Source organism: Brachycentrus maculatus, unplaced genomic scaffold (genome assembly GCF_059751285.1).
Source record: "Brachycentrus maculatus isolate JH-2025_06_01 unplaced genomic scaffold, ASM5975128v1 h1tg000065l, whole genome shotgun sequence".
In the NCBI taxonomy this organism is placed as follows: Eukaryota; Metazoa; Arthropoda; class Insecta; order Trichoptera; family Brachycentridae; genus Brachycentrus; species Brachycentrus maculatus.
Genome location: NW_028280819.1, coordinates 1,053,392 through 1,080,879, shown reverse-complemented (window position 1 = coordinate 1,080,879; position 27,488 = coordinate 1,053,392). Strand labels below are relative to the sequence as shown.

At 35.2% G+C, this 27,488-nt stretch overlaps 1 protein-coding gene across 2 annotated transcripts in view; it reads right to left on the bottom strand.

Moving 5' to 3' along the window:
• Positions 1 to 25,839, bottom strand: part of LOC148311405 (salivary peroxidase/catechol oxidase-like) — a 32,024-nt gene extending 6,185 nt beyond the window's left edge. Inside the window, exons 1-8 of one of the 2 annotated variants that reach the window (XM_088256692.1) lie at positions 25,592 to 25,839; positions 16,006 to 16,124; positions 10,340 to 10,640; positions 7,329 to 7,566; positions 4,572 to 4,734; positions 2,753 to 2,949; positions 1,355 to 1,550; positions 543 to 740 (exon numbers count right to left, since the gene is read on the bottom strand). In XM_088256692.1, coding sequence (XP_088112818.1) covers positions 543 to 740; positions 1,355 to 1,550; positions 2,753 to 2,949; positions 4,572 to 4,734; positions 7,329 to 7,566; positions 10,340 to 10,640; positions 16,006 to 16,124; positions 25,592 to 25,701 — 1,522 coding nt within the window. In that variant the 5' untranslated portion in view covers positions 25,702 to 25,839. Of the gene's footprint in view, positions 1 to 542; positions 741 to 1,354; positions 1,551 to 2,752; positions 2,950 to 4,571; positions 4,735 to 7,328; positions 7,567 to 10,339; positions 10,641 to 16,005; positions 16,125 to 21,738; positions 21,917 to 25,591 lie in introns of those variants that run through there. The other variant, XM_088256693.1, reaches the window with a different exon arrangement.
• Between the last annotated feature and the right edge of the window lie 1,649 nt (positions 25,840 to 27,488).

Below are 27,488 nucleotides of genomic sequence, written 5' to 3'. Positions count from 1 at the left end.
TTTATGACGTTCTTGAAAGGAGTGAGCGATATAAAAAAACATGAATTCCAAAAGATGATAATAAGGAGGGCAAAGGAAAAAGGGAGTTTAGGGAAGGAGGTAGAGGGAGGAGGTTTGATGGACAGTTAGGATTCTAATGATAAATAGTAATGTCTCAGACATATCTTAAAAGTTATTAGAGAAGGTGCATTTTTTACAAGGATAGGTAATTCATTCCATAGTCTGACCGCTTGGGCAGAGAAGGAATTACTAAATAATGATGTGTTATAGGGAGGAATGGAAAGTGTTATTTCTTGGGAAGAACAAAGTGATTCAGCCCTCCTCTTCAGGTACCAGTCCAGGGTATTATTGAATAAATATAAGAGTGAAAACATCACTTATATTTATTTGACCCCCCCTGGGAATCAAAACCGGGATCTTCCAGCACGGTAGCCGAGCGTGCTGACCACTATGGAGGCGGGCCAAAGTGTTATATTACCATACCACAAAGTTGACAATGCTTTTAATATACAAAATAAGATTTGAATAGTTGTTGAACGGACCTGTGATGGCGGGCAGCCACTGCGTGTAGGTGATGTGCTGGATCTGCGCGATGACTATGCGGCGCGCCTCGTGGTACAGCGTGTCGTCGCTCCAGGTGGGATTGAGGGTGCCCAGCGCGCTGGCCACGCGGTTGTGCTCGCGCACCCACAGCGTGTGCATGGCCGTCACATGCGGGTGCATGTTCACACGGCTGTCGCCTGAAACCGAGCCTTCGTTATAGCCAACCAACTAACTTCCTGTTCCGGGGCTAGGATCTTGCACACACACATCCAAATAAATGGATGAAGAAAGCTTTTATCGTCTCTGCTCGATAAAAGCTTTCTTCATCCCACCATAGATGGATCCAGTGTACTCACATGTAGTGTCATGAGATTAACACATTGTTTGAAGGAAATTCTTAAAAGCAACTATTACATATTGTTAGCAGTGAGCGGGAGGCACTTATAAGCGCTCTGTTTGCTTACTTAGCGTTCTTTTCTGATTTTTTTTATATATATTTTTTTCTTTATTTTATTTTTTTTTTAATTTCACAATATATTATAATTACAAGTACAAAAAAATACATAATATTAATACAAAAAAAATTCCCACAAAGGCATGGCCTTTGTGTGTTATTTAGAATGGGAATTGGGTTTTCAGTTACTTGTGATTAGTATATCGAGGGTTGGTCAGCAGACTGTCTGAATATAGTTAGAGTAATTTTAGCATTTGGGTGACATATTTACAGATAAATCTCTCCACTTTCACCCGGCAGTATGATCAAAGCCGCAGCCAGCGACAACAACGCGACTCTGTAGCTGACTGTTATTACCTGCTCTGTAGCACACGGCGCTGTCGCTGTCCACCTGGCAATGCTCCTTGGCCTGGCTGACCCTCGGGAGGAAGCTGCCTTCGGAGGTCTCCTCTACCAGCAGCATGCCGCCCGCCTTCTTACGCAGAGAGGCGGCCACCTTCGTGTTGGAGCCGTATATGGATGAGCCATCCAAAAAGTGCGACGCTTGGTTCATCTGTGTTGGAGATTAATAAAAACAAATAAAAAAATATACTGGGTTTTCTCATTAACTTATTTTTTTTAACCCTTAACTGCACCCAATAGTGCATAGGGAACTGCATCATATAAACGCAGCGTTATCTTGGTCCTTAACATACAAAGGAAATGTGATCAGCCCTCCGCGTCAGGTACCAGTACAGGGTAATATTGAATAAATATTAGAGTGAAAAAATCACTTATATTTATTAGACATCCTCCTGGGAATCAAACCCGGGACACCTACACTACAAGCGTGCTGACCATTATTACACTACGGAGGAGGACTTATTTTATTAGTTATAAAAATCTCAATCATATTTTACATATACCGTATAACCTTTGTCTTGCGTCAATATTGCTTGGCACCACTTACTTTATATTTCTAAGAAGAGTTAAACAAAGTAGGTGGTATTATTGTTTTGACACAGTTATTGCGTGCAATTCAAAGCGCACAAACATGACATCATAACATTGAGATTACTTTAACCCTTTAAATGACAGAAGTCTGGAATTATATTAAATATTAAATAAAAGTATACAGTTCGATTTGTCTGAATTTTTTGGGCAGTAAATGAGTTCCGCTGACATCACAGAGGTGGCAGCATCAGTATCATATTTGATTTTAATTTTGTGGGATTGTTTCCAGAGATAGATGATTGAATAGTGATAAGGAAAGAAATGCAAGGCTGAGATGAGCATTGTCGATAAAATTAAGAAAGGTGTGTTGAGATGGTTTGGGCCTTAGAAATGAATGAGTGATGAAAGAACAGTAAAACAAACTTATGTGATTGATAATAGAAGCAGAGAAAGACCGAGGAAAACTGGCCATGTGTGAAAAAATGTGATTTTAGCGGACACGTGTTATCCCTTAAATGCATGATTTTTTATTATTTTTTTATTCAAAAAATCTCTAAAAACAATAACTTAACTCACAGCGCCATCTAGTTATAAAAGGCTGACTTTATTCTAACGCCTATGTGTGTGATGAGTATGCAACAGAGTGAATTATAACAATTCCAGGCGACTAAAGGATGTTTCAACTGATGTGAAATTGTTTTGAAAGAATTGCAACGGTATGCATTTAAGGGTTATAGTTTCAAAAGGAAGGAAGGCTTGGACTTGGGAATATGCGTCAGTTTGAGATTGGAAAAGCAGGAAATACGAGCAGCTTGCACCAACCTGTTCCGAGGTTCCGACAGTGCAGTCGCTCCGGAAGGTGGTGGCGGAGCGCACGTACGGCAGGCAGGTGATCCTGCCCTCGCTGTAGGCCGGATCTGTAGGGGAGACCACGAGAGGCATGCAGCTGGGGTGCTGGTAGCGGGGGGAGAGAGCCCTCCCGTAGCGATCGCAGCAAGTGATGCTGTTGCCCGTGTGAACTGAGAAGAAAAAAATCAATCAAAATACTTTTACAACATTTTGAGCGTGTCCAAAAATACTTGTTCACAAATCGTAACCGACATCATCAGACTGATGATGTCGGTTACGACGAAACCAGGTTGCTGGTCAAAAATTCATGTGGAAAAAATTAAATAGTTGTTATTTTATTCTATAAAATGCAGTTCCACCAAGAAATGTCGGTACAAAACTTAAATCTAATATTTATTTAACGTATGTAGGACCTTTCTTAATTTTATCGATAATGCTTATCTCAGCTTTGCATTCCTTCCTTATTTCACTATTCGCACATCTATCATACATCGTTTTGTCGCACATTCTTCTGAGAGATCGCATTTTGACTGCATTCAGTCTACTTTCATCCTTCTTTTGCCAACTCCATGTTTCACTTCCATACATTAGAGTTGGAACCAGGACTCCGTTGTGCACTGCCAGTTTAGCTTCCGCTGATAGGTTTTTATTTGCTATAACTGATTTCAGTGCACCATTCACTTTGTTCCCAGCATTCACTCTCCTTTCTATGTCTTTATCAATCTTTCCAAGATAAGCATAAGAGATAAGCATTATCGATAAAATTAAGAAAGGTGTGTTGAGATGGTTTGGACATGTGGAACGAATGAGTGACGAAAGAACGGTAAAACAAATTTATGAGGCGAATGTTAGTGGGAAAAGAAGCAGAGGAAGACCGAGAAAAACATGGCACGATCAGGTATGTCAAATACTTGAAAGTGGTCAGGTTAGGAGTCGTAACAATCGACGGGTATGTATGAGGAGATGCATGAACGTGGAAGAGGCGAAGAATGTTTGCAAGGACAGAGTGGTGTGGCGCTCTATTCTCTCTGCCTACCCCTGCGGGGAAGCGGCGTGATGGTTAGTTAGTTAGTTAGTTTATGTAGGACCAGTTTTCACTCTTATATTTATTCAATATTACCCTGGACTGGTACCTGAACCGGAAGGCTGATCACCTTTTCTTCGTGTGTTAACGATCAAGATAACACTGCGTTTATATAATGCAGTGCCCTATGCACCATTGGGGTACAGAAAAGGGTACGAATGAATGTAGGACCTTAACCCACGGATGTCACAAAAATCCGTACAATACAGTTTCTTGACATTTGAACCATTCACTCTTGTCTCTCTGACCTTGTCCCAGCTGACCCTATCCCGGTTGACCTTGTAGCCACACCGTCGAGTTGGCAACACTAGCGTAAACACGACGCATAAAGAGACGAATTGGAACGGAGATTTCCGAGCAAAAGCGACGCTGGAACGGGCCGACTTCAAAAACGACGAGAGCTACCTAGTTCGTTGGAACCGACGGAGGTTTTTATTGCGACTTTCATTTTGCTTCTTTAAATTATATATAGATTATAAACTATTTTGTAATTATCTGCATCCAGTGTTATCGCATTTAAATAAATAAAAGGACTAACTGTGAGTACAACATTCTTTAATTTCATTCTGGTACCTCTTCTTTGTATTAAAAATACGACCACCTAACATGATCACAAAACGCGGCAACACGTCTCCAAACCAAAAAATAGCAATTCGCTATAACCTTATCCCAATAAGCGTACGCGACAGTATAAAGGTGTAGACTTACGCATCTTCCTAGTGGGAATGTAGATGAGGTCGTGCTCCACGAACTGGGACCACTGCGCGAGGGCCAGGCTCCTCTGGCCGTCGGGGCTGTCAACGTCGGCCACCATGGCAGCGCTCACGGCTCGGGCCGGGGGGAGGGGCTTCAGCGAGTGCGAGCGTCTCGGCTGAAATGCAACGCTCACTTTTATTACCATCAACTAGAATGTTAGCACACCTGCGTCCGCTGCTTGTAAACATTACTTTAACATTTTGCCCACAGATGTTACTAGAAGGAGATTAAAACATTGTTTGCGGGAAACGCTTAAAAGCGTTTTTTACATGATGTTGGAGAGTGGGAGAAGCTTATAAGCGTTCTATTTGGAGAGGCACAGCGATCTATAACTATAAGTTTGCCATATGTATAAATGTTTAGAAATTGTATTATGTTGTACTTAAAAATGTAACTATATTAAATAAATAAAAAAAATTGCTTACTTTTGATTGGCCCTGAATACACGGAACACAAAATTAGAACCTCTAAACCTGTGTCGGGTTGTGGTCCTGTGGTTAGTGTCGCGGACTCTTAAGTCAGAGTTTCTTGGTTCGAACCCCTCTACCGCAATTAGATGCCTATTGCTAATAATGAGCCGCTTAGGCTCACAGAAATAGTATGAAATTGAAATATTTGTGTAAATAATAAAAACACAAATATTTTCATATTATTTTTTGACATCTCATCAAAGATGAAGAAGAATATGGAGAAGAAGAATATGGAAGTCTTCTTCATCTTTGATGAGATGTCAAAAAATAATATGAAAATAACTCCTGTAATTGGAGATAATCCAGATTTTGTGAACAAGTATTTGGACACACTCAAAATGTTGTACACAAATATTTCTTTATTTTTAAATAATAATTTTACTAAAAAAATTTGGGTTATACAGAAATATCTCTGAAATTCTTCTTTTAAAATTCCTATAAGTTTAACATATTTTTAAAAATGATGCTTTTTTCAGATGTGTAAAACTTTTTAAAAAATTTTTACAACAGCCGAATCAATTAATGAAAATTTGTTTAATACAATTTACAAATCATGTGTAAGTGTTAAAATTCTTTCAGTATTTAAAAAATTACGAATTATTAAAAATTTCTCGTTAACACATTGTTTTTTGTTGTTACGAGCGGTTTTTCATCAACCCTGACCCTAATAGTATACTAAATAGGATCGTATACTAATCGCAAGTAACCGCAAACTCAATTCCAATCTGTACAATGTCTTTTGGCATCTCTCACGCTCTAATAGAACAATTTTAAGCATCTCCTGCTCCCTACTAACAGTATGTAAAGGAAACTTTTAAGCGTTTTCCGCAAACAATGCATTCATTATATTTTTTCAGACTTCACAACGAATGGAAGGTCAGAAAATGTCTCTCTCTCTGGTCTCAATCTCGAGGATTGGTCTGTAGCGACAGATGACATCTCTTTCGCCATTCTCGCCTATTTTCGGAAGCCCTCTTCAGCTCCTCATACGTCGAGCAGCCCACGTCTTTGTATAAGTCGCTTAGATATTAGTGGCGTGGGCGTCCTCTGGCGTTTATTCCCTCGATCATCCCCTCTGTTATTTGGTGCAGGAAATCCTCTTGCCTTAGCACATGGCCAATCTATTCGGTGTGTCTTTTGGAGATAGTCGCGAGTAGGTGCTTCCTTTCCTTGATCAATCGTAGTACCTCGTCATTGGAGATGTGGTCTCACCAGGATATGATAAAGGTGACACGTCTATTTTATTTATTTATTTATTGGAAATCAACAGCCATTAACAAAAATAATATAAATGTACAATATAAGGAGCCGATAATGAGGACAATTACTGATTTCACATTTTAAACAACAATATATAATATATATAACAACAAGAAAGAGTGAAAATACTATTAACACATTAGTTACGGCAATGTTTTGATAAAACTGTATCTTGAGGCGGGCGACATTAGACAGCTGTCCGGAAATATAAAATATGTCAGTGAACTTCATATTTTGAACTTGAGGTTGAACTCGAAAACAATACAAAAACTGTTAAATGGTCTCTAACGTCTCAAAATAAAATCATGTTAGTCCACAAATCACAAAAGTAAAAAAAATGTTAAAAACACTAATAAAATATTAGAAAATAACAACACAGTTTAACAACCGCCGAAAACTCAAAATCTGCGAATAAAAAATGATTTATGGGCTTTCCCCACACGCGTTTATTGCTTTGTAAGTACCAACTGCCGACTTAAGTAAAGGACAATGATCTTTGTATTTTATTTCATTTTAGGACAAAGAAAAAAACGCACCGTCTGTATCCATTGTTTAAAGTTAATTTGTAACATTTCCTTCAAAACAGATTACGACCATTAGCTATGTTTTGAACCAGTAAATATCAGTATTATTTTTTTATATTACAACGACATCTATCCACTACGCAACAAAAGCAAAAAGGCCAAGAGATTAGAAGTTTATGACGTGTTTTTTGTATACTAAATTGAAGGTAGCCGAAATGCACAAAAATGTGCACCCCGCCACCACACAAGGTTTCTGAAACACACAAATATGTGCAGACCGTACACAATGTGTTAAGCTCAAAATAAAATGTGTTTGCCTGATGTGGCGTGTGGTGTGGTGTGTTGTATTAGTGTATTTTGAGTTAAAGTAAAGAGTGTGCAAGGCCTAGCTAGAGTTAGAGTTATGTCAATTTCCTTTCATATTTCCGAATGACAGATTCTTTAAGTGAACTGACCTCATTGATCCCGTCGGCGTACTTGGGATGCAGCAGCCTCTTGAATCCCGTGAGGGCCTTCCCCAAGGACCCTCGCTTGGCGTTGTTGCAGGAGCCGTCCAAGGACCGGTACTTGGAGTTGATCCTCGTGGAGCTGCAGGTCTGCTGGTTGAGCATGCTGCACTTCTCCCACAAGTCGGTGCCCTTCAGACTGAACGTGCTGATGTAGGAAGCGCATTCCTCGTCGTGGACACCGTACCTGATGACAAATGAACATGGATTTTTAAACATATTTATAGCTGGTTGCTGAGGTAATTCCGACTGGTTTCATTGTGGCGTGTTGGCGTTGTGATTTGGTCACTTGTTATGACCTCGTGTTTGTGATGTAAAGGAGTAGTGCGCAGAATGAAAACAAAATGATGCACTTACAGTTGGTTCCCTTATTGAAATAAATGCAAATTTACACTAAATACTGGTATCAAATAGTGACAAATAATTTCTAATATCGTCCTCATACAGGAGAAAATGACCAAGTACATTTTTTACAAAAACGTGATTATTGACTATTTGACATCTTACTAGCTTAATGTTGACCTGGAAAAATCCCAAAGCGATTTTAAACTTGGAAGTATTATATATTGACTTGTTAAAAATGACTAAGTGTATTGATGACAACAGTGTAACAACGGTTAAATGGCCCTCCTGAACATTTTACGTTTTGTTAGTTAGTCACTTTCTCCTGTACGACTACGATATATGGAGTTAAAGAAGTAAAGTTAAAATCTAAATAAAGCGTCTGCTCTCGTCTATGATCTTTTCGCATCCCGAGTTCCAGCCTCGTCGGGTCCTCTCGGCTATCTTCGGTTTTGTTGGTATCAACGCGATCGGAACTCCTCGGCCATGCTCGTCTCGGTGCTTTCGGAACTTTTCCGATTTCTTCGGTTTTATTTGTATCGAAACGCCTCCATACTGCTTACGTCGGCGCGACAACCCAACGGTTTTGCCACATATTTAACACATTGGATGCGGTGTATGCGGTAGGCATATAACATGTAACATTTCCCCCAGTGCGAAATATTTATTAAACCGGTTCTCTGCCTTAAGGCAGAGAACTGCCTTATTGCAGAGCGCTCTCCAATCTCGCGCGTGGCTTACAGGCCGGCCATACAAAAAGAGCGTGTAAACGCGATCATATTTGTGCTTGTTTTTTAGAGACTAGAAGGAATGTGTATTTGATTACGCATTTTTATTGATTGTTGCGCGGTATGATCGATTATCCTGAAATTATCCAAAGCATTGGTCTGTATGTTAACACAGCGTTGGCATAGGTTGTTTCACATTCGTATATACAGGACTAAACTGCCGATGATTATGCCTGTAGGAAGAGCTACCGCTACGCTGAACAATATCACGCTGGATATCGATCTGTTCCATGTGCCTGAGGGGGTATTCCGAAGTAGGATTCTTCTACATCTTTAACAAGAGTGTTCTTGCTTACTTTATGATTTTTGCGTTAATATATATGTTTTAAATTTTATTTTGTAATGTATGTTAATTTATACCGCATTTACTGAATTGAATTGAAAATTGAAATTGAATATTTTATTCATCAGAAGTGTGATGGGATTTATAGTAAGTTTATTTTGTGTACTAAGCTAAAATCGTGCACTTTTCATCATGAGAAGTGTGATGGAATTTATAATAAGTTTATTTTGTGTATTAAGTTAAAATAATGCATTTTTCATCATCAGAAGTGTGATGGGATTTATAGTAAGTTTATTTTGTGTATTAAGCTAAAATAATGCATTTTTCATAATCAGAAGTGTGATGGGATTTATAGTGAGTTTATTTTGTGTATTAAGCTAAAATCATGCATTTTTCATCATGAGAAGTGTGATGGAATTTATAATAAGTTTATTTTGTGTATTAAGTTAAAATAATTCATTTTTCATCATCAGAAGTGTGATGGGATTTATAGTAAGTTTATTTTGTGTACTAAGCTAAAATCGTGCATTTTTCATCATGAGAAGTGTGATGGAATTTATAATAAGTTTATTTTGTGTATTAAGTTAAAATCACACATTTTTCATCATCAGAAGTGTGATGGGATTTATAGTAAGTTTATTTTGTGTATTAAGCTAAAATAATGCATTTTTCATAATCAGAAGTGTGATGGGATTTATAGTGAGTTTATTTTGTGTATTAAGCTAAAATCATGCATTTTTCATCATGAGAAGTGTGATGGAATTTATAATAAGTTTATTTTGTGTATTAAGTTAAAATAATTCATTTTTCATCATCAGAAGTGTGATGGGATTTATAGTAAGTTTATTTTGTGTACTAAGCTAAAATTGTGCATTTTTCATCATGAGAAGTGTGATGGAATTTATAATAAGTTTATTTTGTGTATTAAGTTAAAATCACACATTTTTCATCATCAAAAGTGTGATGGGATTTATAGTAAGCTTGTGTTTGTGAATTAAATTAAAATCACGCATTTTTCATCATCAGAAGTGTGATAGGGTTTAAAGGATTATCATAAGTAGTGTGAAATTCCATTTTTAGATAAATATTTGCAAACAACTCATGTGTATTGCATTGTCATTCAATAATCCAGGTCATAAATGATTACACATATTTGACAAGGCTGACATGACAATGTGGATATAGAAAAGATAATTTACTATCTACATCATTATTATTGTTCAAAACTAAAGATTATTGAAGTAAACAAGAATTTCACTAAAGCTTTCTTGATAAATAGACCCAAATAAAATACATCAGGTTTTAAACAGATGTTCGAATGGTGATATGAGGAAAGAATGCAAGGCTGAGATAAGCATTATCAATAAAATTAAGAAAGGTGTGTTGAGATGGTTTGGGCATGTGAATCGAATGAGTGAAGAAAGAACAGTGAAATAAATTTATGAGGCGAATGTGGTTGGTAATAGAAGCAGAAAAAGACAGAAAAAGTTGTAGTTGTACCCGTCTGATGTAATAAATATAATAATATGTGAAATGACAAGACTCACTTGGCGCAGGCGTTGTGTGCCAGGTTGAGCGAGGCGACAGTGACGTCGAGCGCCCAGCGGTGCAGCAGCATGGCCTCGTCGGAAGGGCGGGAGTTGATGAGCTGGCCGTGCTCGGGCGTGGCCTGCTCCACCAGCGCGCCCGAGGCCTGCAGGTTCTGCTCCAGGCGGCGCAGCAGGTCCACGGAGGCGCGCCCGGCCGCGAGGCTGCTGTTCACGTGCCGCGCCTTCACGGGCGGCAGGCGGCTCAGCACCGCCGCGCTCGGGAACGGGTAGTCGTACATCGGCGGGGGGTACATTATATCTGCAAACGGTCAACTTTTAACCCTTTGCACTCAAGACATTTTACAACTTACTTTTTTAACTTTTTTACAACAGGAACACACCCAAATGCTAGCAAGGACATGTTTTTAATCAACTCCGACCCTAATTATACTCAAATACTCTGCTGCCCGACCCTCAGTATACTAATCACAAGTAACCGCAAACCCAATTCCGATCTGTACAATGTTTTTTGGCGTCTTTCGCGCTCTACCAAAAGTAAGCAAATAGAACCCTTATAAGCGTTTTTCGCAAACAATGTGTCAATTATGTTTTTTTAGTCATAATAACTTCACAGTGAATGTAAGAAATGAAGAAGAATGTGAGGGTCAGAAAATGTAAGAAAGAATAAAGATGACATGTAAATTTCCTGGAGCAACTGGCGGGACAGAATTGTACCTGCATTAGTACGTATCCCAGCCTTTTATTATTTAAACAACATAACGCGACATATAGTTGCCAACAGATTAACAAGGGAATTTACCATGTCGACATATTGTCGCCATTCGAGTGCAAAGGGTTAAGAATGTATGCAACAATATTAACACATTTCAGAGGGGTATTTTTTACGCCTGCGGACAACCGGCGACAGGATTTGATAATTGTGTACATATAGTTTAGACGTTAACAAAGGATTGATTTATAATATTCATGTAAAAATATTGGATAATTCCTTCTTTTCTGCCTTTGAAATGAGGCCGGCGCAGATGGTCAAAATACCTCCCCACCCTTAAGGGTCCACCATTAATCGACCCAATGGGTAGAAATACCTTTCACGTCTGAAGTGTGTTAACACATTGTTGTTGAACAGTTTTTTCATCGACCCCGACGCTAATTTTACTACTCAGAGAGTCTGCCGCCAGACCCTCAGTATACTAAGAGATAAACATAATATTCACTTTTCCATGATGCTAAAATGATCATTAACTGCATCCATACAATGCAGTGCCCTGTGCATATTTAATGCAGATAATAGTTCAAAACCCTTATCCGCACCCCAATGGTGCATAGGGCACTGCATCATATAAACGCAGAATTATCTTGATCGTTAACACATGAAGGAATGGTGATCAGCCCTCCGCTTCAGGTACCAGTCCAGGGTAATATTGAATAAATATTACAGTGAAAAAATCACTTATATTTTTTGACACCCCCTGGGAATCGAACCTAGTACCACTAGAACGGTAGCCGAGCGTGCTAACCATTACACTACGGAGGCGGACAACCATTACACTACGTTGAGGGACATGTTTAGAAGAAGATATATTGCATTTAAAAGAGTAGATAGTACAGAATATGTTATCATTTTTTTATGGCGTGATAAAGAATAGCACCTTCAATTGAATTTTATTATGCTCTTTTTATCTGTGAGACGTAAAAATTATAAATTACGTACACTCAAGGATAAAAATATAAATGGAAAAAGAATAATACTTTTTATAATCCATTATAATGATTCAAAGGTAATTTCTCTACTATAATTATTAATAATAAGTTTTATGCGTAGTTGTAATAGTTTTGGATAGTTTATATAGCGCCATTTTCGTAAAATACTAATTCACAGGCGCTTCCCTGCAATATTATAAGATACATATTTTTCATTATTGGACATAATAATAAAAGAAGTCAAGTCGAAGGTTAACTTTCCTCTGAGTACAGTGTTAGATTGCTGAAATCTGTCACATGTGAACTTACGCAACATTCAAAATGAATTAAATATGGATGTTCAATAACGGAATAATGGTGAATATCACACATGTGTATAAAGTCCGCCTTCATAGTGTAGTGGTTAGCGCGCTAGGCTGCCATGCTGGAGGTCCCGGGTTCCCATCCCAAGAGGATCAAAATAAATAATACTGATTTTTCAGTATAATATTTATTTGATACGACCCTGGTACCTGAAGCAGAACGCTGATCACCTTTCCTTCGTGTATTTAATGATCAAGATAACACTGCTTCTATACGACGCAGTGCCCTATGCACCATCGGGTGCGGATAAGGGCTAGAAGAAGAAGTATAAAGTGATCACTTAACCGAGCCAAGTGCCAGGTCGCAAGCCCCGCAATTCTCAAGGCTCTCAGAAATCTCATATTCACTTCATACAAAAATGATAGATGGTTTGCCTCATCTGAGACACTCATGACTCATGTATCATAGAAATTTATTTGCTGATAAATACTGATTCACAGTACCACTGATGTATGTATTGTACGGCTGTTTCATATTATGTTATTTCGATTCTTTATTTAGGAGTCATCTTTCTGCATTGAAAACAGAACCACTGCGGTTTCATTCATTCAAAAATAACACAACAGCTGTGAGCCATTTTTCATAATATTATGCGATTAAGCAAATATTCACATGTGTTCAAATGGTATCATCGGAAGAGAGATCGCTTGAATTCTGACCAGTGATAATCTGAAGCTACCACAAATGTAAGATAATGTTGTTTACGTTTCTAAATCGGAAATCATTCAATATTCATTATCAATAAGTATTTATTATTATTTTTGACATCTCATCAAAGATGAAGAAGAATATGGAAGTCTGGGCATTTACAGGGCTGACGACCGTCATAGGCTGCTTTAAGTGATCACTTTACACACGTGTAACATTCACCAATTCTACCCATTATTGACAACCACACTGCGCAAATTCTTGGAACTTCTTTATATATGAAACAATTTAGAAACCTTGTTCTTGAATCACTAGAACTTCACTAGAGACATCTATTGGTGAGATGTAAATAAGATAAGATAAGATAGATCTCACCAATAGATGTCTCTAGTGAAGTTCTAGTGATTCAAGAACAAGGTTTCTAAATTGTTTCATATATACAGAACTTCCAAGAATTTGAGTAGTGTGGTTGTCAATAATGGGTAGAATTGGTGAATGTTACACGTGTGTAAAGTGATCACTTAAACCAGCCTATGACGGTCGTCAGCCCCGTAAATGCCCAGACTTCCATATTCTTCTTCATCTTTGATGAGATGTCAAAAATAATATGAAAATAACTCCTGTAATTGGAGATAATCAAGATTTTGTGAACAAGCATTTGGACACACTCAAAATGTTGTAAGTATTTATTATTATTAATAAGTATTAATGCTTTAGTTTGTATTCAAACCCGTAGATGGAAGCATCTGTAGCTTTCGAAACTAGTCGTAATGATATAATACTCAAGTGGAAAAAACAAGTGTTTTATTTATAATTAAATCATGTCTTACTATAAAGTGAATGCCGAAACAATAAATAACATAATATTATATGGTAGTCATACAAGAGAAAGTGACCAAGTGCATTTTTTACAAAAAACGTTATCATTGACTATTTGATATCTTACTAGCTTAATATTGACCTGAAAAAATCCCAAAGGATTTTAAACTTGGAAGGTTAATATATTGACTTGTTAAAAATGACTAACTGCATTGGTGTTTATTTTGTTGCCAGGCAAAAGTGACTTAAATGGCCCTCCTGAACATTTTACGTTTTGGTAGTTGGTCACTTTTTCCTGTACGACTACGATATAACTGTTTGGGTCTTAAAACAGGTTTAAAAAATATAATACAAGAAGTGAAACTTGTTAGAGACTAGAAGGAGTTTATTTTATGCATTTTTCCCCTTTTGTTGACCATTTTATTATTTCAGATTGAGAAAATTGTTATATGGAATTTAATTGAAACAATCTCTCATATTCATCAATTTCCAGAAATATTTATTTTTATAATTAAAATGTAACTTTGCTTTAAAATCACTTTATAGTGATTTTAAAACAATGATACATTTTAATTATAAAATGTAAATCACAAAGTTAGTGCTTCAATTATAAATTATAATTCATCATATATTATTTCGAGAAATAAAAATACTTTGTGTTCTGATCCACTCACATTTTTATTTAACCAACTAGTTTCGGCAACAACCTGTTGCCCTCTTCAGGGTTACATTTATTACTACCCTGAAGTAACCCTGAAGAGGGCAACAGGTTGTTGCCGAAACTAGTTGGTTAAATAAAAATGTGAGTGGATCAGAACCCAAAGTATTTTTATTTCTCGAAATAATATATCAATATGATCCACAAAGTTAATGCTTTCAATATTCAAAACATATAATTCATCAATTTCCATTAATTCATACTCTAAGAATTAACAATAAATATGGGAGTCGAACACTGCAATATATCGTTCCGAACATTTTTAATTTGTTGCCGACGGATGTTAGAGGTCAAAATAAAATATGGAACAAAGGCAAAATAAAGGAAGGGGTAAATGATCAAGAGTCAATTTTACGAAAATTGTAAAATGTTCTAAATTCTTAGTTTTTCTCTCTTTTTTTGTGTGTATATTAGGTTAAAAAAAATAAAAATAAAAAAACCCTTATCCGCACCCAATGGTGCATAGGGCACTGCGTCATATAAACGCAGTGTTATCTTGATTGTTTACACATGAAGGAAAGGTGATCAGCCTTCCGCTTCAGGTACCAGTCCAGGGCAATATTGAATAAATATTACAGTGAAAAAATCACTTATATTTATTTTACATTAGGTTAAATTACATTTTTATATTAGGTTAAAATCGTTAAAAATAATAAACGTATTAAAAAAAAACTCCACCGACAAGACACACAAGGTGGCTCGGTGGGTCTCTGCAAAAAAAATGTTCTAAATATGTAAAAATTGTGAAAATGTATACAAATAAAAAAATTAACAATAAATAAAAAAAAAAAAATATGGGTTTATGATAGCTAAAGTATGATACAAATAATTCGGACTGCAAATTTTCTAAATAACGAGAGAATAGTGCTTCGATGATAGTGTCTGGTCTGGTTGTAGATATCTGTATGTATGTCTGTATGTATCTTTGTCAATATTAAATTTTTTGAATTTTTCATTCAAAAATCTTTGGTCGAGCTGTAGGTATCAGTCCAGAATAATATTTAATTGATTTTAAAGTAATCACTAATATTAATTTTAACCCCCTATGAACCTACAGCACAGTAGCTAACTGTGTAATCATTACACTAGAAGCGGCCTAAGTAAAACTTAAATAAAAAATGGCCTATTTTATATTTCTTCTTCCTTCATCTCCAAACTATTATCTGCTCCCCAATGGTGCATAGGGCACTGCATCATATAAACGCAGTGTTATCTGTAGATATGCATCTGTAGCTTTGGACAATAGTCATTAAAATATAATAGTTAAGTGGTAACAAAACAAGTGTTTTATCTATAATGTAAAATATTATAAAGGATTCTAATAAGCAGAATTATCAGAAAACTCATTGTTATAAGATGACTGTTTAATCAGTCATGATTGGTCGAAAACGTAAACAAAAGACAAAGGACTCACCAGCCGAGACGATAAAGTTGAGAGGGTAAGGCAAAACCGCACTCCCGAGTGTCAATCCGACCCATAATGCCCACAGGGCGAGCGCCGTCACTATGATCTTCATGACTTCTTCAAATACACTGCGAAAAAAAAGACAAAACACCTTTTGTTAATGGCAAAATTGCGTCTAAACTAATCACAGTGCGTGGAGAATGTGTGTCCCGAGTAAAATCTAACAACCGACTAATGACAAGGCAGGATTGCCTCTCAAGAGTACACCATGACTCAAGCACATGATTAGAATTCAATATTGGCTTATTATACTGTGAAAACAAGCCAGTATTTTCAATAACATTGGAAGTGCGTAGTGTCTCCCATTGAATCGACGTATGTATTATGCATGAAGAGAGCATAACATGTTGCTGTGCTTCAAATCACTACAAATGCATAATTAATTATAACTTATAACTTGCAATTTTGATAAGTTCAATAAGAATGTTTTCAATAATTAAAGAAAACACTTTGTTTTTTACCACTTGAGTTTTATTATAGACTACATGTTTCAGAAGTTAAACTTCCATCATTCAGGTCTGTATAGTAACTGAAATATAAAATATAAAATTTTTCTATAAATAAGGAGAGGGGAAAGTAAGGGGAAGGGGTTAGTCAAGGAACGGAGTTTGAAAACAAAGGAAAAATTGAAAGCAATGGCGAAGAATTTTGAAACAATATATTATTTAATGAATTATTATTAGAATTCAGGTTTTTTTGTATTTTTGTATTTTTTTTGTAGTCTATAATAAAACTCGAGTGGTAAAAAACAAAGTGTTTTCTTTAATTATTGTAACATGTCTTACCACAAAGTTAATGCCGAAACAATAAATAAAAGAATATTTTCATATTATTTTTTGACATCTCATCAAAGATGAAGAAGAATATGGAAGTCTGGGCATTTACGGGGCTGACGACCGTCATAGGCTGCTTTAAGTGATCACTTTACACACGTGTAACATTCACCAATTCTACCCATTATTGACAACCACACTGCGCAAATTCTTGGAAGTTCTATATATGTGAACCAATTTAGAAACCTTGTTCATGAATCACTAGAACTTCACTAGGACATCTATTGGTGAGATGTAAAGAAGCTTTTTATTAAGCAGAAACTCTTATATTAGTATGTGAGATCCGAATCCTGGATTATAATCACACACATGAGAAACGCCAGAAAATACCATTTTCATTTTTATTATTAAGCTTATAATTTGACCAGATAATTTATTTACAACATTTTGAGTGTGTCCAAATACTTGTTCACTTATTATTCACTTGAACAAGTATTTGGACACACTCAAAATGTTGTAAGAATATTTTCTATTTGGTTACATTTAATAATTCACAGTTAAAAGGGGCATTTCTTTAACAGGTGGCAAACAAAAATAACCTTTTGCAGGCTTAATAAAAGATCTCGTAAACCTTTGCTTCTTCTTCTTTTAAGCCTTATCCGCACCCAATGGTGCATAGGGCATTGAATCGTATTGATGCAGCGTTATATTGATCGTTAACAGATGAAGGCAAGGTGTTTTTTTATTTATTATATTTTTTTAAATGTAAAGCTAACAAATAAAATAAAATAAATAAAAAAAACCTGGTATATGAGGCGCAGGACTGATCACCTTGCCTTCATACCATTAAAGATCAACTAAACATTGTATGAGTTTGATGAACACACTTAAAATAGTAATAAAAATAATTATTATGAAATAAAATAGTGTTAAAGGTTAATGATCAAGTTGACCCTGCGTCAATTAGATTCAGTGCCCTATGCACCATTTGACATAAACCAAGGACATGAAGAAAGGCGGTATAGCTGTGTAATATAAAATTACAGTCACTCACACAAGTCTATCACAAAAATAGTTTCCATAGATACAATTGACAATCAAGGATTTGATTTACGTTATTATTGTTTGTAAATATGATAAGAGAAAACCTCTGATAACCTTTCAAAATATATATATACATATCTACGCACAAGGGTTTCCACATCCATACAAAACATGTTGACGTGACTTGCTGCAAGTATTTTAGAACAAAACAGAAATTGATTATAATTAATAATATTCTCAGTTTCTATATCATATTGGTTTTTATAATAAACCAAATACATTAGACACTCTCTTAACCGGCCTTGACCCAGGGCCGGATAACGAAAAAGCCGGTTAAAAAAAGGTAGTGAAAAACACATTTAAAAAAAGATTTTTGCAAGGGAGAAAAAAATATTTTTTTTTTCAAGCACTAAGTCCACCTCTGTAGTGTTATGCTCAGCACTCTCGGCTACCGTTCTGGAGGTCCGACTCCGAGGTTCGATTCCCAGGGGGGGTCAAATAAATAAAGTGATTTTTTTAATGATTCTAATATTTATTCAATATTACCCTGGACTGGTGCCTGAGGCGAAGGGCTGATCACCTTTCCTTCATGTGTTAACGATCAAGATAACACTGTGTTTATATGATGCAGTGCCCTATGCACCATTGGGGTGCGGATAAGGGTTTGAAGAAGAGAAGAAGAAGAAAACAGAACTTTTATCCTGTATTAGAAACTCACACATTAAAAATTAACGTTTCAGAAATTGTAAAAAAAAAATATGTACAAAAAAAGCCACAAATCACTCCAATTTTTTTTTAATAGTAGGTAGGCCTATATAAGAGGCCGGTTGAGCGGCAGGACATTAAATTCGAGTGTTTTTGGCTAGAATTTTCACTCATGAATTACATGAAATTATAGTAACTTTAAACATAAAGAGTAAATCCACTCACAAGTAGGCATAGGCTATGAAACTTATAAAGTTGAAGCCTGAGTAGGGAGGGACATGATAAACGATGTTGCATAAGCCGTAGCTAGATTTCAGAGTCACTTGGACGTTAGGTAATTCAAAAAAAAAAAAAAAAGAAATTAAAGATGGCCTAGTGTACTTCTATTTTGATAAGAATATTTACTCTGTAAATAATGATAGTTTCTTATCATGAAATAAATCAAAGGTGGGTATTGGAAACAAACAATATCCAAAACAATTATCTTCAACCAAGTTAAAGCTGTACACCTTAAGGATAAGAAAACTAAATGATAATGATAAATTAACACGTTCAGTACATCGCAATCAATCACGAGAAATCCAAAATAGCAATGCTAAAGCTGTAATATAAAAGAAATGAGAATTTTTCTTTTTGTAGATACGCACTGTTCTCTTTGCGTGTAGCATTCACGTGCGGCTCATGTTTATACTCACTTTGAGATAAGCAAGTATAAATATAAGTCGTCGAGGAGGCTAAAGCTGAGTTTACATTCGAAAATCATACATTCATACGCAAACATTTCATTATTGCTTTTTTATAAAAAATAAATAAATATTCATTACAAACTGACGTAAAATATTGTCAATCTCTTTCCATCCCTAGAAAAAATACTTCCCAAATATGCAAAATCATCTACCTGTTCCATAATTTGCCGATTTACTAATATTTTACACCCAGATCTACATTCATCTTTTTCAATAACCACAAGAATAGATTTGCCAACATTTATTGGCAAATCACTTTCCTTGCACGAGAAATACTTATGTTTATTTATTATTATGAGTAACCGAATTACTAAAATGCTAATTATACCCAATAATAATAAAGAGAGGATTTGTATGAACTTTATTATAAGTTAACGAATGAGTAAAATGCTAGTAATAGCCAATAACAATGACAGGATTGTTTGAACTTTATTTATTATTTTAAGTTACCGAATGAGTAAAATGCTAGTAATACCCAATAATAACAAAGAGAGGATTATATGAACTTTATTTATTATTATAAGTTACCGAATGAGTAAAATGCTAGTGATACTCAATAATAATAGAGAGTGGATTATATGAACTTTATTTATTATTTTAAGTTACCGAATCAGTAAAATGCTAGTGATACGTATAAAGAGAGGATTGTGTGAACTTTATTTATTATTATAAGTTACCGAATCAGTAAAATGCTAGTGATACGTATAAAGAGAGGATTGTGTGAACTTTATTTATTATTATAAGTTACCGAATCAGTAAAATGCTAGTAATACGTATAAAGAGAGGATTGTGTGAACTTTATTTATTATTATAAGTTACCGAATGAGTAAAATGCTAGTGATACGTATAAAAAGAGGATTGTATGAACTTTCCCACTATATTGCCATGATTTCTTACCATAAACTTAATTTCTAAAAGAATTGTTTTGTAGATTCTTTTAAGAATCTATCATTGATTTATCACAGAATTGATTACCGAAATATTTGTAGCACATGATTGACAATCACATACACTGCTATACTAATTTTAAATTCACACAAATTTTGATCAGTTTTTAACATTTTTATCAAAGAGCACTTGTTAAAATGTTTACACTTTGAATATTTTTTCTTAAATGAATTCAGAAAACTGTTTACGAATGCCAAATGGTTAGGAAATCGTAAACATTTATTGAATGGAAACAATTAACGACATTCATTAAAAACCGGTTTTGGGTATGTGTGTGTGCAGAAGGCATACCTTCGGTTGGTGGGAATGTTTTCCAGAGTCAACAAATGATGTGGGTGATGTCATTGGCTCACATTAGATAAGACAAATCTGTTAATCAGATATGACAGGTATAAAACAAAAGTATTTCACTTTAGTTATTTTTTAAGTGAAATTATTATTTTCTTAGGCGGCGATTCGATAACCGATAATTGGACAAGAATTGAGAGTGAAATTTCAAGGACGCGTCACGTTTACTGGGCACATTTTGTTACATGAGAGAGAAGAAAGATATAACGCAGAGAGAAGGAGAAAGATAGCTGTATGTTCCGACGCCACAGGAGTGGAGCAAAAGAGAGTGACGTATACACAACGATACAAAGCGATAAAATAAAATAGTTGTAGATGTTTGTGAGGATGTCGTCATGGTCGTAATGGTCAGCACGGAAGGCTACCGTTCTTGAGGTCCCGGGTTCGATTCCCAGGGGGGGGTCAAATAAATATACAAGATTTTTTCACTCAAATATTTATTCAATATTACCCTGGATTGGTATCTGAAGCGAAGGGCTGATCACCTTTCCTTCATGTGTTAACGATCAAGATAACACTGCGTTTATCTGATGTAGTGCCCTATGCACCATTAAGGTACGGATAAGGGTTTGAAGAAGATGTTTGTACATGACTTGTGTCAGACGCTATACATGAACATCTGAAGTACCACGCGTAAGTAATATTTATTATTATTTTTTGTGATTTATCATTTGTAAAAATATCCCAATCATGAACATACGGGATTATGGAGTCGAGGGTTCGATTCCCGAAAGGAAATAATAAATCATTATTAGAGTGAAAAAACACATATTTATTTTCTCCCCACTGGGAATCGAACCCAGTATAAATAATAAATTCGGATAATTTATATAGCGCCATTTTCATAAAATAATACCTCAAGGAAGCTTCACTGTGAATGAATTTGGGAAGATGGTGGAAATGATTTAGCAAACAAATGTGTTTTTAGTTTTTTTTGTAAAGATCATCTCACTTTCACTATTTCCAACAACTGGTGGAAGAGCATTCCACGCCATCGGTCCAGCGACAGCAAAGGCACACTGTTGCCAAATGTGCTAACCACTACACTACGGAGGTGAAACAAATGCAATAGTGAAATCAGCAGGATAAATTTAATTCTGTACCCCCAAAATACTTACGTAACGTTCGATGCAACCTATTTGCCAATTGAAACAATCACACTCACTTATTCGCCCGAACAAGGTCAAAAAGATACCATCGTATAATTGAGAATAATCAATCTATCAACCACCACTTGAGTATGTAATTTACAATAATTTATTCACACCCTCATACCGGAACAGCCAAAACGTAACTAACTGCCGTATTCGTAATAACGATTTGCCGACGGGGTATTGCATTGAACTTTGATTCCAAATATCAAATGGACACATCCCTAAACGCTTTGATAACCTTTTTTCCAGTGATAACCCCACAGTTGTAAATATTTCAGATAACGAGGAAAAATAGAGATCTACTCTACAGTCAGATGCAATTAGTATCACAAGTGTTGCGGATTGAACTGCACTCAGAGCCGTTTACTTTAAAATACTTCCGAGTGGTGACACAATTTCGTTGTTTTTATCCGATTGATGACTTATTTAGCACTAACTAAATGATTAAATGTCAGCTACAGGGGCGCATGTAACTCCCAACGATGCGAAAACATATTGTGATATTATTTTGACATCTCATCAAAGATGAAGAAGAATATAACATAAATAACAAAAAGAAAATGATATTTTCTGGCGTTTCTCATGTGTGTGATTATAATCCAGGATTCGGACCTCACATACTAATAAAAGAGTTTCTGCTAATTAAAAAGCTTCTTTTCATCTCACCAATAGTAAAGTTCTAGTGATTCAAGAACAAGGTTTCTAAATTGGTTCATATATATAGAATTTCCAAGAATTTGAGTAGTGTGGTTGTCAATAATGGGTAGAATTGGTGAATGTTACATGTGTGTAAAGTGATCACTTAAACCATGACGGTCGTCAGCCCCGTAAATGCCCAGACTTCCATATTCTTCTTCATCTCTGATGAGATGTCAGAAAATAATATGAAAATAACTCCTGTAATTGGAGATAATCCAGATTTTGTGAACAAGTATTTGGACACACTCAAAATGTTGTAAACAACTTTTTAGTTTATTTCATATATATTTAAAGATATATCCAAAAAAAATATATACACAAAGTCATACTCAAAACCCTTACCACAATCTAATGTAATGTAATTACTGTACAATTACAATATATGATTTATTGATTCGGCATAAACTTTGTGGAATGACATGTAGACTTCCATATTCTTCTTCATCTTTCATGAGATGTCAAAATAATATGAAAATAACTCCTGTAATTGGAGATAATCCAGATTTTGTGAACAAGTATTTGGACACACTCAAAATGTTGTAAATAAACATATTGTGATGCATCGAAACATGTATTTTTTAATCATTTTTATATGAAGTGTTACATCATATTAAAATGATTAATCTTTTTAATCATTTTAATATGTGGTGTTATCCAAAAATGGGGGCAGGGCAGTACAGAAGGTACAAGGACCAACTGAACGCCACGTTGAGGGTGACGGGAATTGATGGTGTCTGGGAGTTACGGGTTAGAGACAGAGATGGATGGAGAAGCTCCGTGAATGGTGTTCACTAGGTCTCTGCGCGCGCAGAGCTGCGCAGCTACCGGCACAACAGAAGTGACAAGGACACGGAGTGCGCAGTGTGTGCTCCAATTATTAAGTCCGAAATTGGCATGTTCGGCCACATAGATAGCCCGACATGCTGAAGACAAGACTCGAATGCAAGTTGGGAGCTATAGTCATCCAAAAATACAAATGTGCAATCTACGGAACCATAGGGTTTCCGCTTTAAAGTTAAATACCAATTATTGTATTTTACGGACTGTAAAATGCTACTATTACGATTAGAAGAGGCCTACATCCGGCAGTGGAGAGACCCATTTTAATTTTTAACCGATCGAGTAGTAAGATATGAATCAAAAGGTTGTACCCTGCAGAGTGAGTTTTTTTTATACGAATTTTTAATTTTTAAACTATTTTTTTAGATTGACTATCAACATTTTAAACATATGCCACACATATAATCAGTAAATATTGTCAATTTGAAATAATCACTATGCCTAAAACATGGAGCCATACGCCATCTGACCTGGTATTTCATGGCCCCACAGTTGGGGCGGTACGCACGGAAAGGTTACGCCAGACGGTAAAATTCCGTATAGTGGACAAGCAGCCTTATTGTGTTTAAGATGGTAATTTAAGAAAAACTGGATATCAATTATAAAAAAATCATATGATCTATATTCAGTTGATAGTTTTGTTTGGATGTTCTAGAACTATCATATCATAAGGATACAAACCGCACACTGCAAATATTTCCTATGGGCAGCTATTTTTAATGTGAATCAAGAAACATAAAAATAGAATTGGCTCCAAAACATAATTTTTATACATTTATTCTGAGCAAAGTTGCGTAATATTAAAATGATCTGTAAATATTTGTACATAAAATTAGTTGTCACATGGTGCAATAGAAATTCAAAATTAAGTATATCAAATTAGTTAACACGAAATAAGTCATATCATTTTGGATAAGATGTATATTAATAAGTAACTAACCATCACGCCGTTTCAGTAGGCAGAGAGAATAGAACGCCATACCACCCTGTCTTTGCAAACATTCTACGCCTCTTTCTCATTCATGAATCTCTTCATATATACCCGCTGACTCCTGACCCGGCCGCTTTCAAGTATTTGACATACCTGATTGTGCCAAGTTTTCCCTGGTCTTCCTTTGCTTCTTTTTCCAATAACATTTTCCTCATAAATTTCTTTAACCATTCTTTCCTCACTCATACATTCCACATATCCAAACCATATCAACACACCTTTCTTAATTTTATCGATAATGCTTATCTCAGCCTTGCATTCTTTCCTTATTTCACCATTTGAATATTTATCATACATCGTTTTGCCACACATTCGTCTGAGGGATCGCATTTCGACTGCATTCAGTCTGCTTTAATCCTGATGTATTAATACATCTCATCAAAAATGCAAAAAGTATAGACAAATATTACGACATACGATGTCATAAATAATTTATTCTCACAATGGGAACCATTAAAAATAATCGCAAATTTACTTTTTATTACTATTCTATATTTATAAATAATTTTTAGATATAATAAATAATAAATAATCACCTAAATGCTACCAGTTTTTTTAATGGTTACTGAAAAAACAATGAATGCTAGAAAATGATAAAAATAGCCCATAACATAATTTGAAATAACCTAACCTAACATAACCTATCACAACGTAACCTAACCTAACAATTCTTAACCTGACCTAATTTATCTTACTTAACCTAACCGCAAATTATTTTTCTTATATTTCTAAATATTTCCTAATCTCCACATAAAGAGCTAATGGAAAATTTTATGATATAAACATGTCATTGATCTTAAGGCATTTTGTGTTCCAACTAAATAGAAAAATATTATTTTATTGTAATGTTCATGAAAACAAAAGCCGGTAATAAAACAACAAAAACTTCTCTATGGCATGTCATTTCAGTATCACATTCCCTCTCAAATAAGTTCATGCACCTTTTCAAACTACCTACATGTTATTCCAGGAAGAACATTCTGGAAAAAAACCGCCCACACGAAATGTCTCGTAATAACCTGACAAAATAAGCGACGAAAAAAGAATATTTATTTGATAAAATGGACCTAATAGGCTGCAAAATTCGATTGACTTTTTTTATTTATTGACAATTTTGTAAACATAGAAGCCGTGGGTAGAAAAACCGGACTCCGAAATCAAAACAATAACATTTAACATATGACGCGTTTTGCCCGATTTTTTTACAAGAATTTTGCGCTGGAGCAGTTGACATTTATATGAAAAATACTTTTAAAAATTTCATAAATAGGTGAAATTTCTACTTACTTTGGATGGTCACAATCTTCGCATTTCGTGGGGTTATCCTTGCACTTTTCCAAAGGCACTTTCATATTCTTCAGCGCCGATTTTCCCTCGAGCACCCGTTTAAACAACATAATAATAGTAATAAAATCTCTTGTTTACGACAAATGTCACGCTGGTTTAGAGTATTTGGGTAAATCGCCACGCTTGCTGTCGATAGTTCTCCAAAGAAGCGATGTTCCATTAGACTCGAACGACGCAAGGCTTATGTTAGGTTTGTGTTTCGCTCAGCGTTGCACTTTTGCGAGGTGATATTTAGTTATGCGGCACTCCCATACAAGCGCAATTCACAACTACATAGCCGTGAAGCGAGGGCCGTAATTACTGCGCAAAAATAAAATTAATTAGCATACTTTCAAACTGAAAAAAAAATTATAATGGAATATAACAACTACAGGAGATGTGACAGACCCTAATGGCATTTGTATTTTTTTACTGAATTTTGTAAAATCTTAATAGCAAAATATCTGCTTAAATACCTACATAATATATTAATATGTATTCTGAAACTTAATAGTTGAAATGAAGTTTATGTTCCTAATTTTCCCTCAATTTAAAACTATTCTCGAGGAAATCGAAATCAAAATGTCAAAAATTGACAACTAGATACCATAGCAAATCGCGAAACACATCTGATACATCCAAAAACCAAAACATAAAAAAAAAACTTTTTGTAATCAGGTTTAGTGCTGCAGAACAGCGTTTATTATTTAATATATTTTTTTTTACTTAAGTTATACATATTTATTCTATTGTCTACTTTTTTATTGTCACCTAGGTACTATCCAATTGTTATAATACTCGTGTTATTGAGTTCATTCATTTTTTCACTGAATTGTTCCTGATGGGACACGAGTTTAGATTTACCACACCATTTAGAGATTAAATTTACGTTAAAAATTCTGCATGAAAGAAAATCGAGGCAAACAGTAGAATAAAACAACTTTATTGTTTTTTCACTTTTATTTTATTTGACCACTAACCGGGTTCCATCGTAAAGGCTGGTGTTGTCTGATGATGTTGGTAACGACGAAACCCGATCACTGGTCAGATAAAATAAAAATGAAAAAAAAATGCTTGTAGTTATTATATATAAATGTGGTTCCATCAAGAAATGTCAGTACAAAACTAAAATCTAATAAAAGCAAATGTTGTTGGGAATGTGGCAAGTTAAAAACCGTACGCAAAAATTTATTCATTGAAAATACTCAGTACACTTATATAGGCCCTGAAATCACTTACAGGTAATGATTTTATGTACCTATATAGGTAAACAGCTTCCCTCGTTATCCACTAACATACCGCGGATGATAAAACTAGAAGCCAATATCGATATTGGCCAATATCAATATCGATACATCATATTCATTCTCAACTACTTATATATTTTTTATCTTACATGTTAAAATGATATAATAGAATTCTAAAAATACGTCAAGGAATATTTAGAAAATAAAAATATAATAAGTTTAAAATATAATATATGATATCATGAATTTGTTTCCTTTGATCTCGATTAAAATTACTACGTAGGGCATATTTTATTTTTCTTCTTTAAAAGCCATTTTCCCGTTTCGATATGAGACTCAATATGCTTTTTCTTTTACAATTTACAGCAACCTATCAGCCAATGTAAGGTTAGTAGGAGACATACCGGGTATGAACAAGAGAAAAGTTTTGTGTGCGTAAGTTTTGAAGTGGTGAATACATTTTGGAATATCCCTTGACCGATAATAAACAAAACCGCGAATAATAAAACCGCAAATTACGAGGGAAGCCGATACCTTCACTTACATTGTACAAACGTAATATACAAATAGCCACAGAACAACTATTCTTATACACAAGGCATACGTAGTTT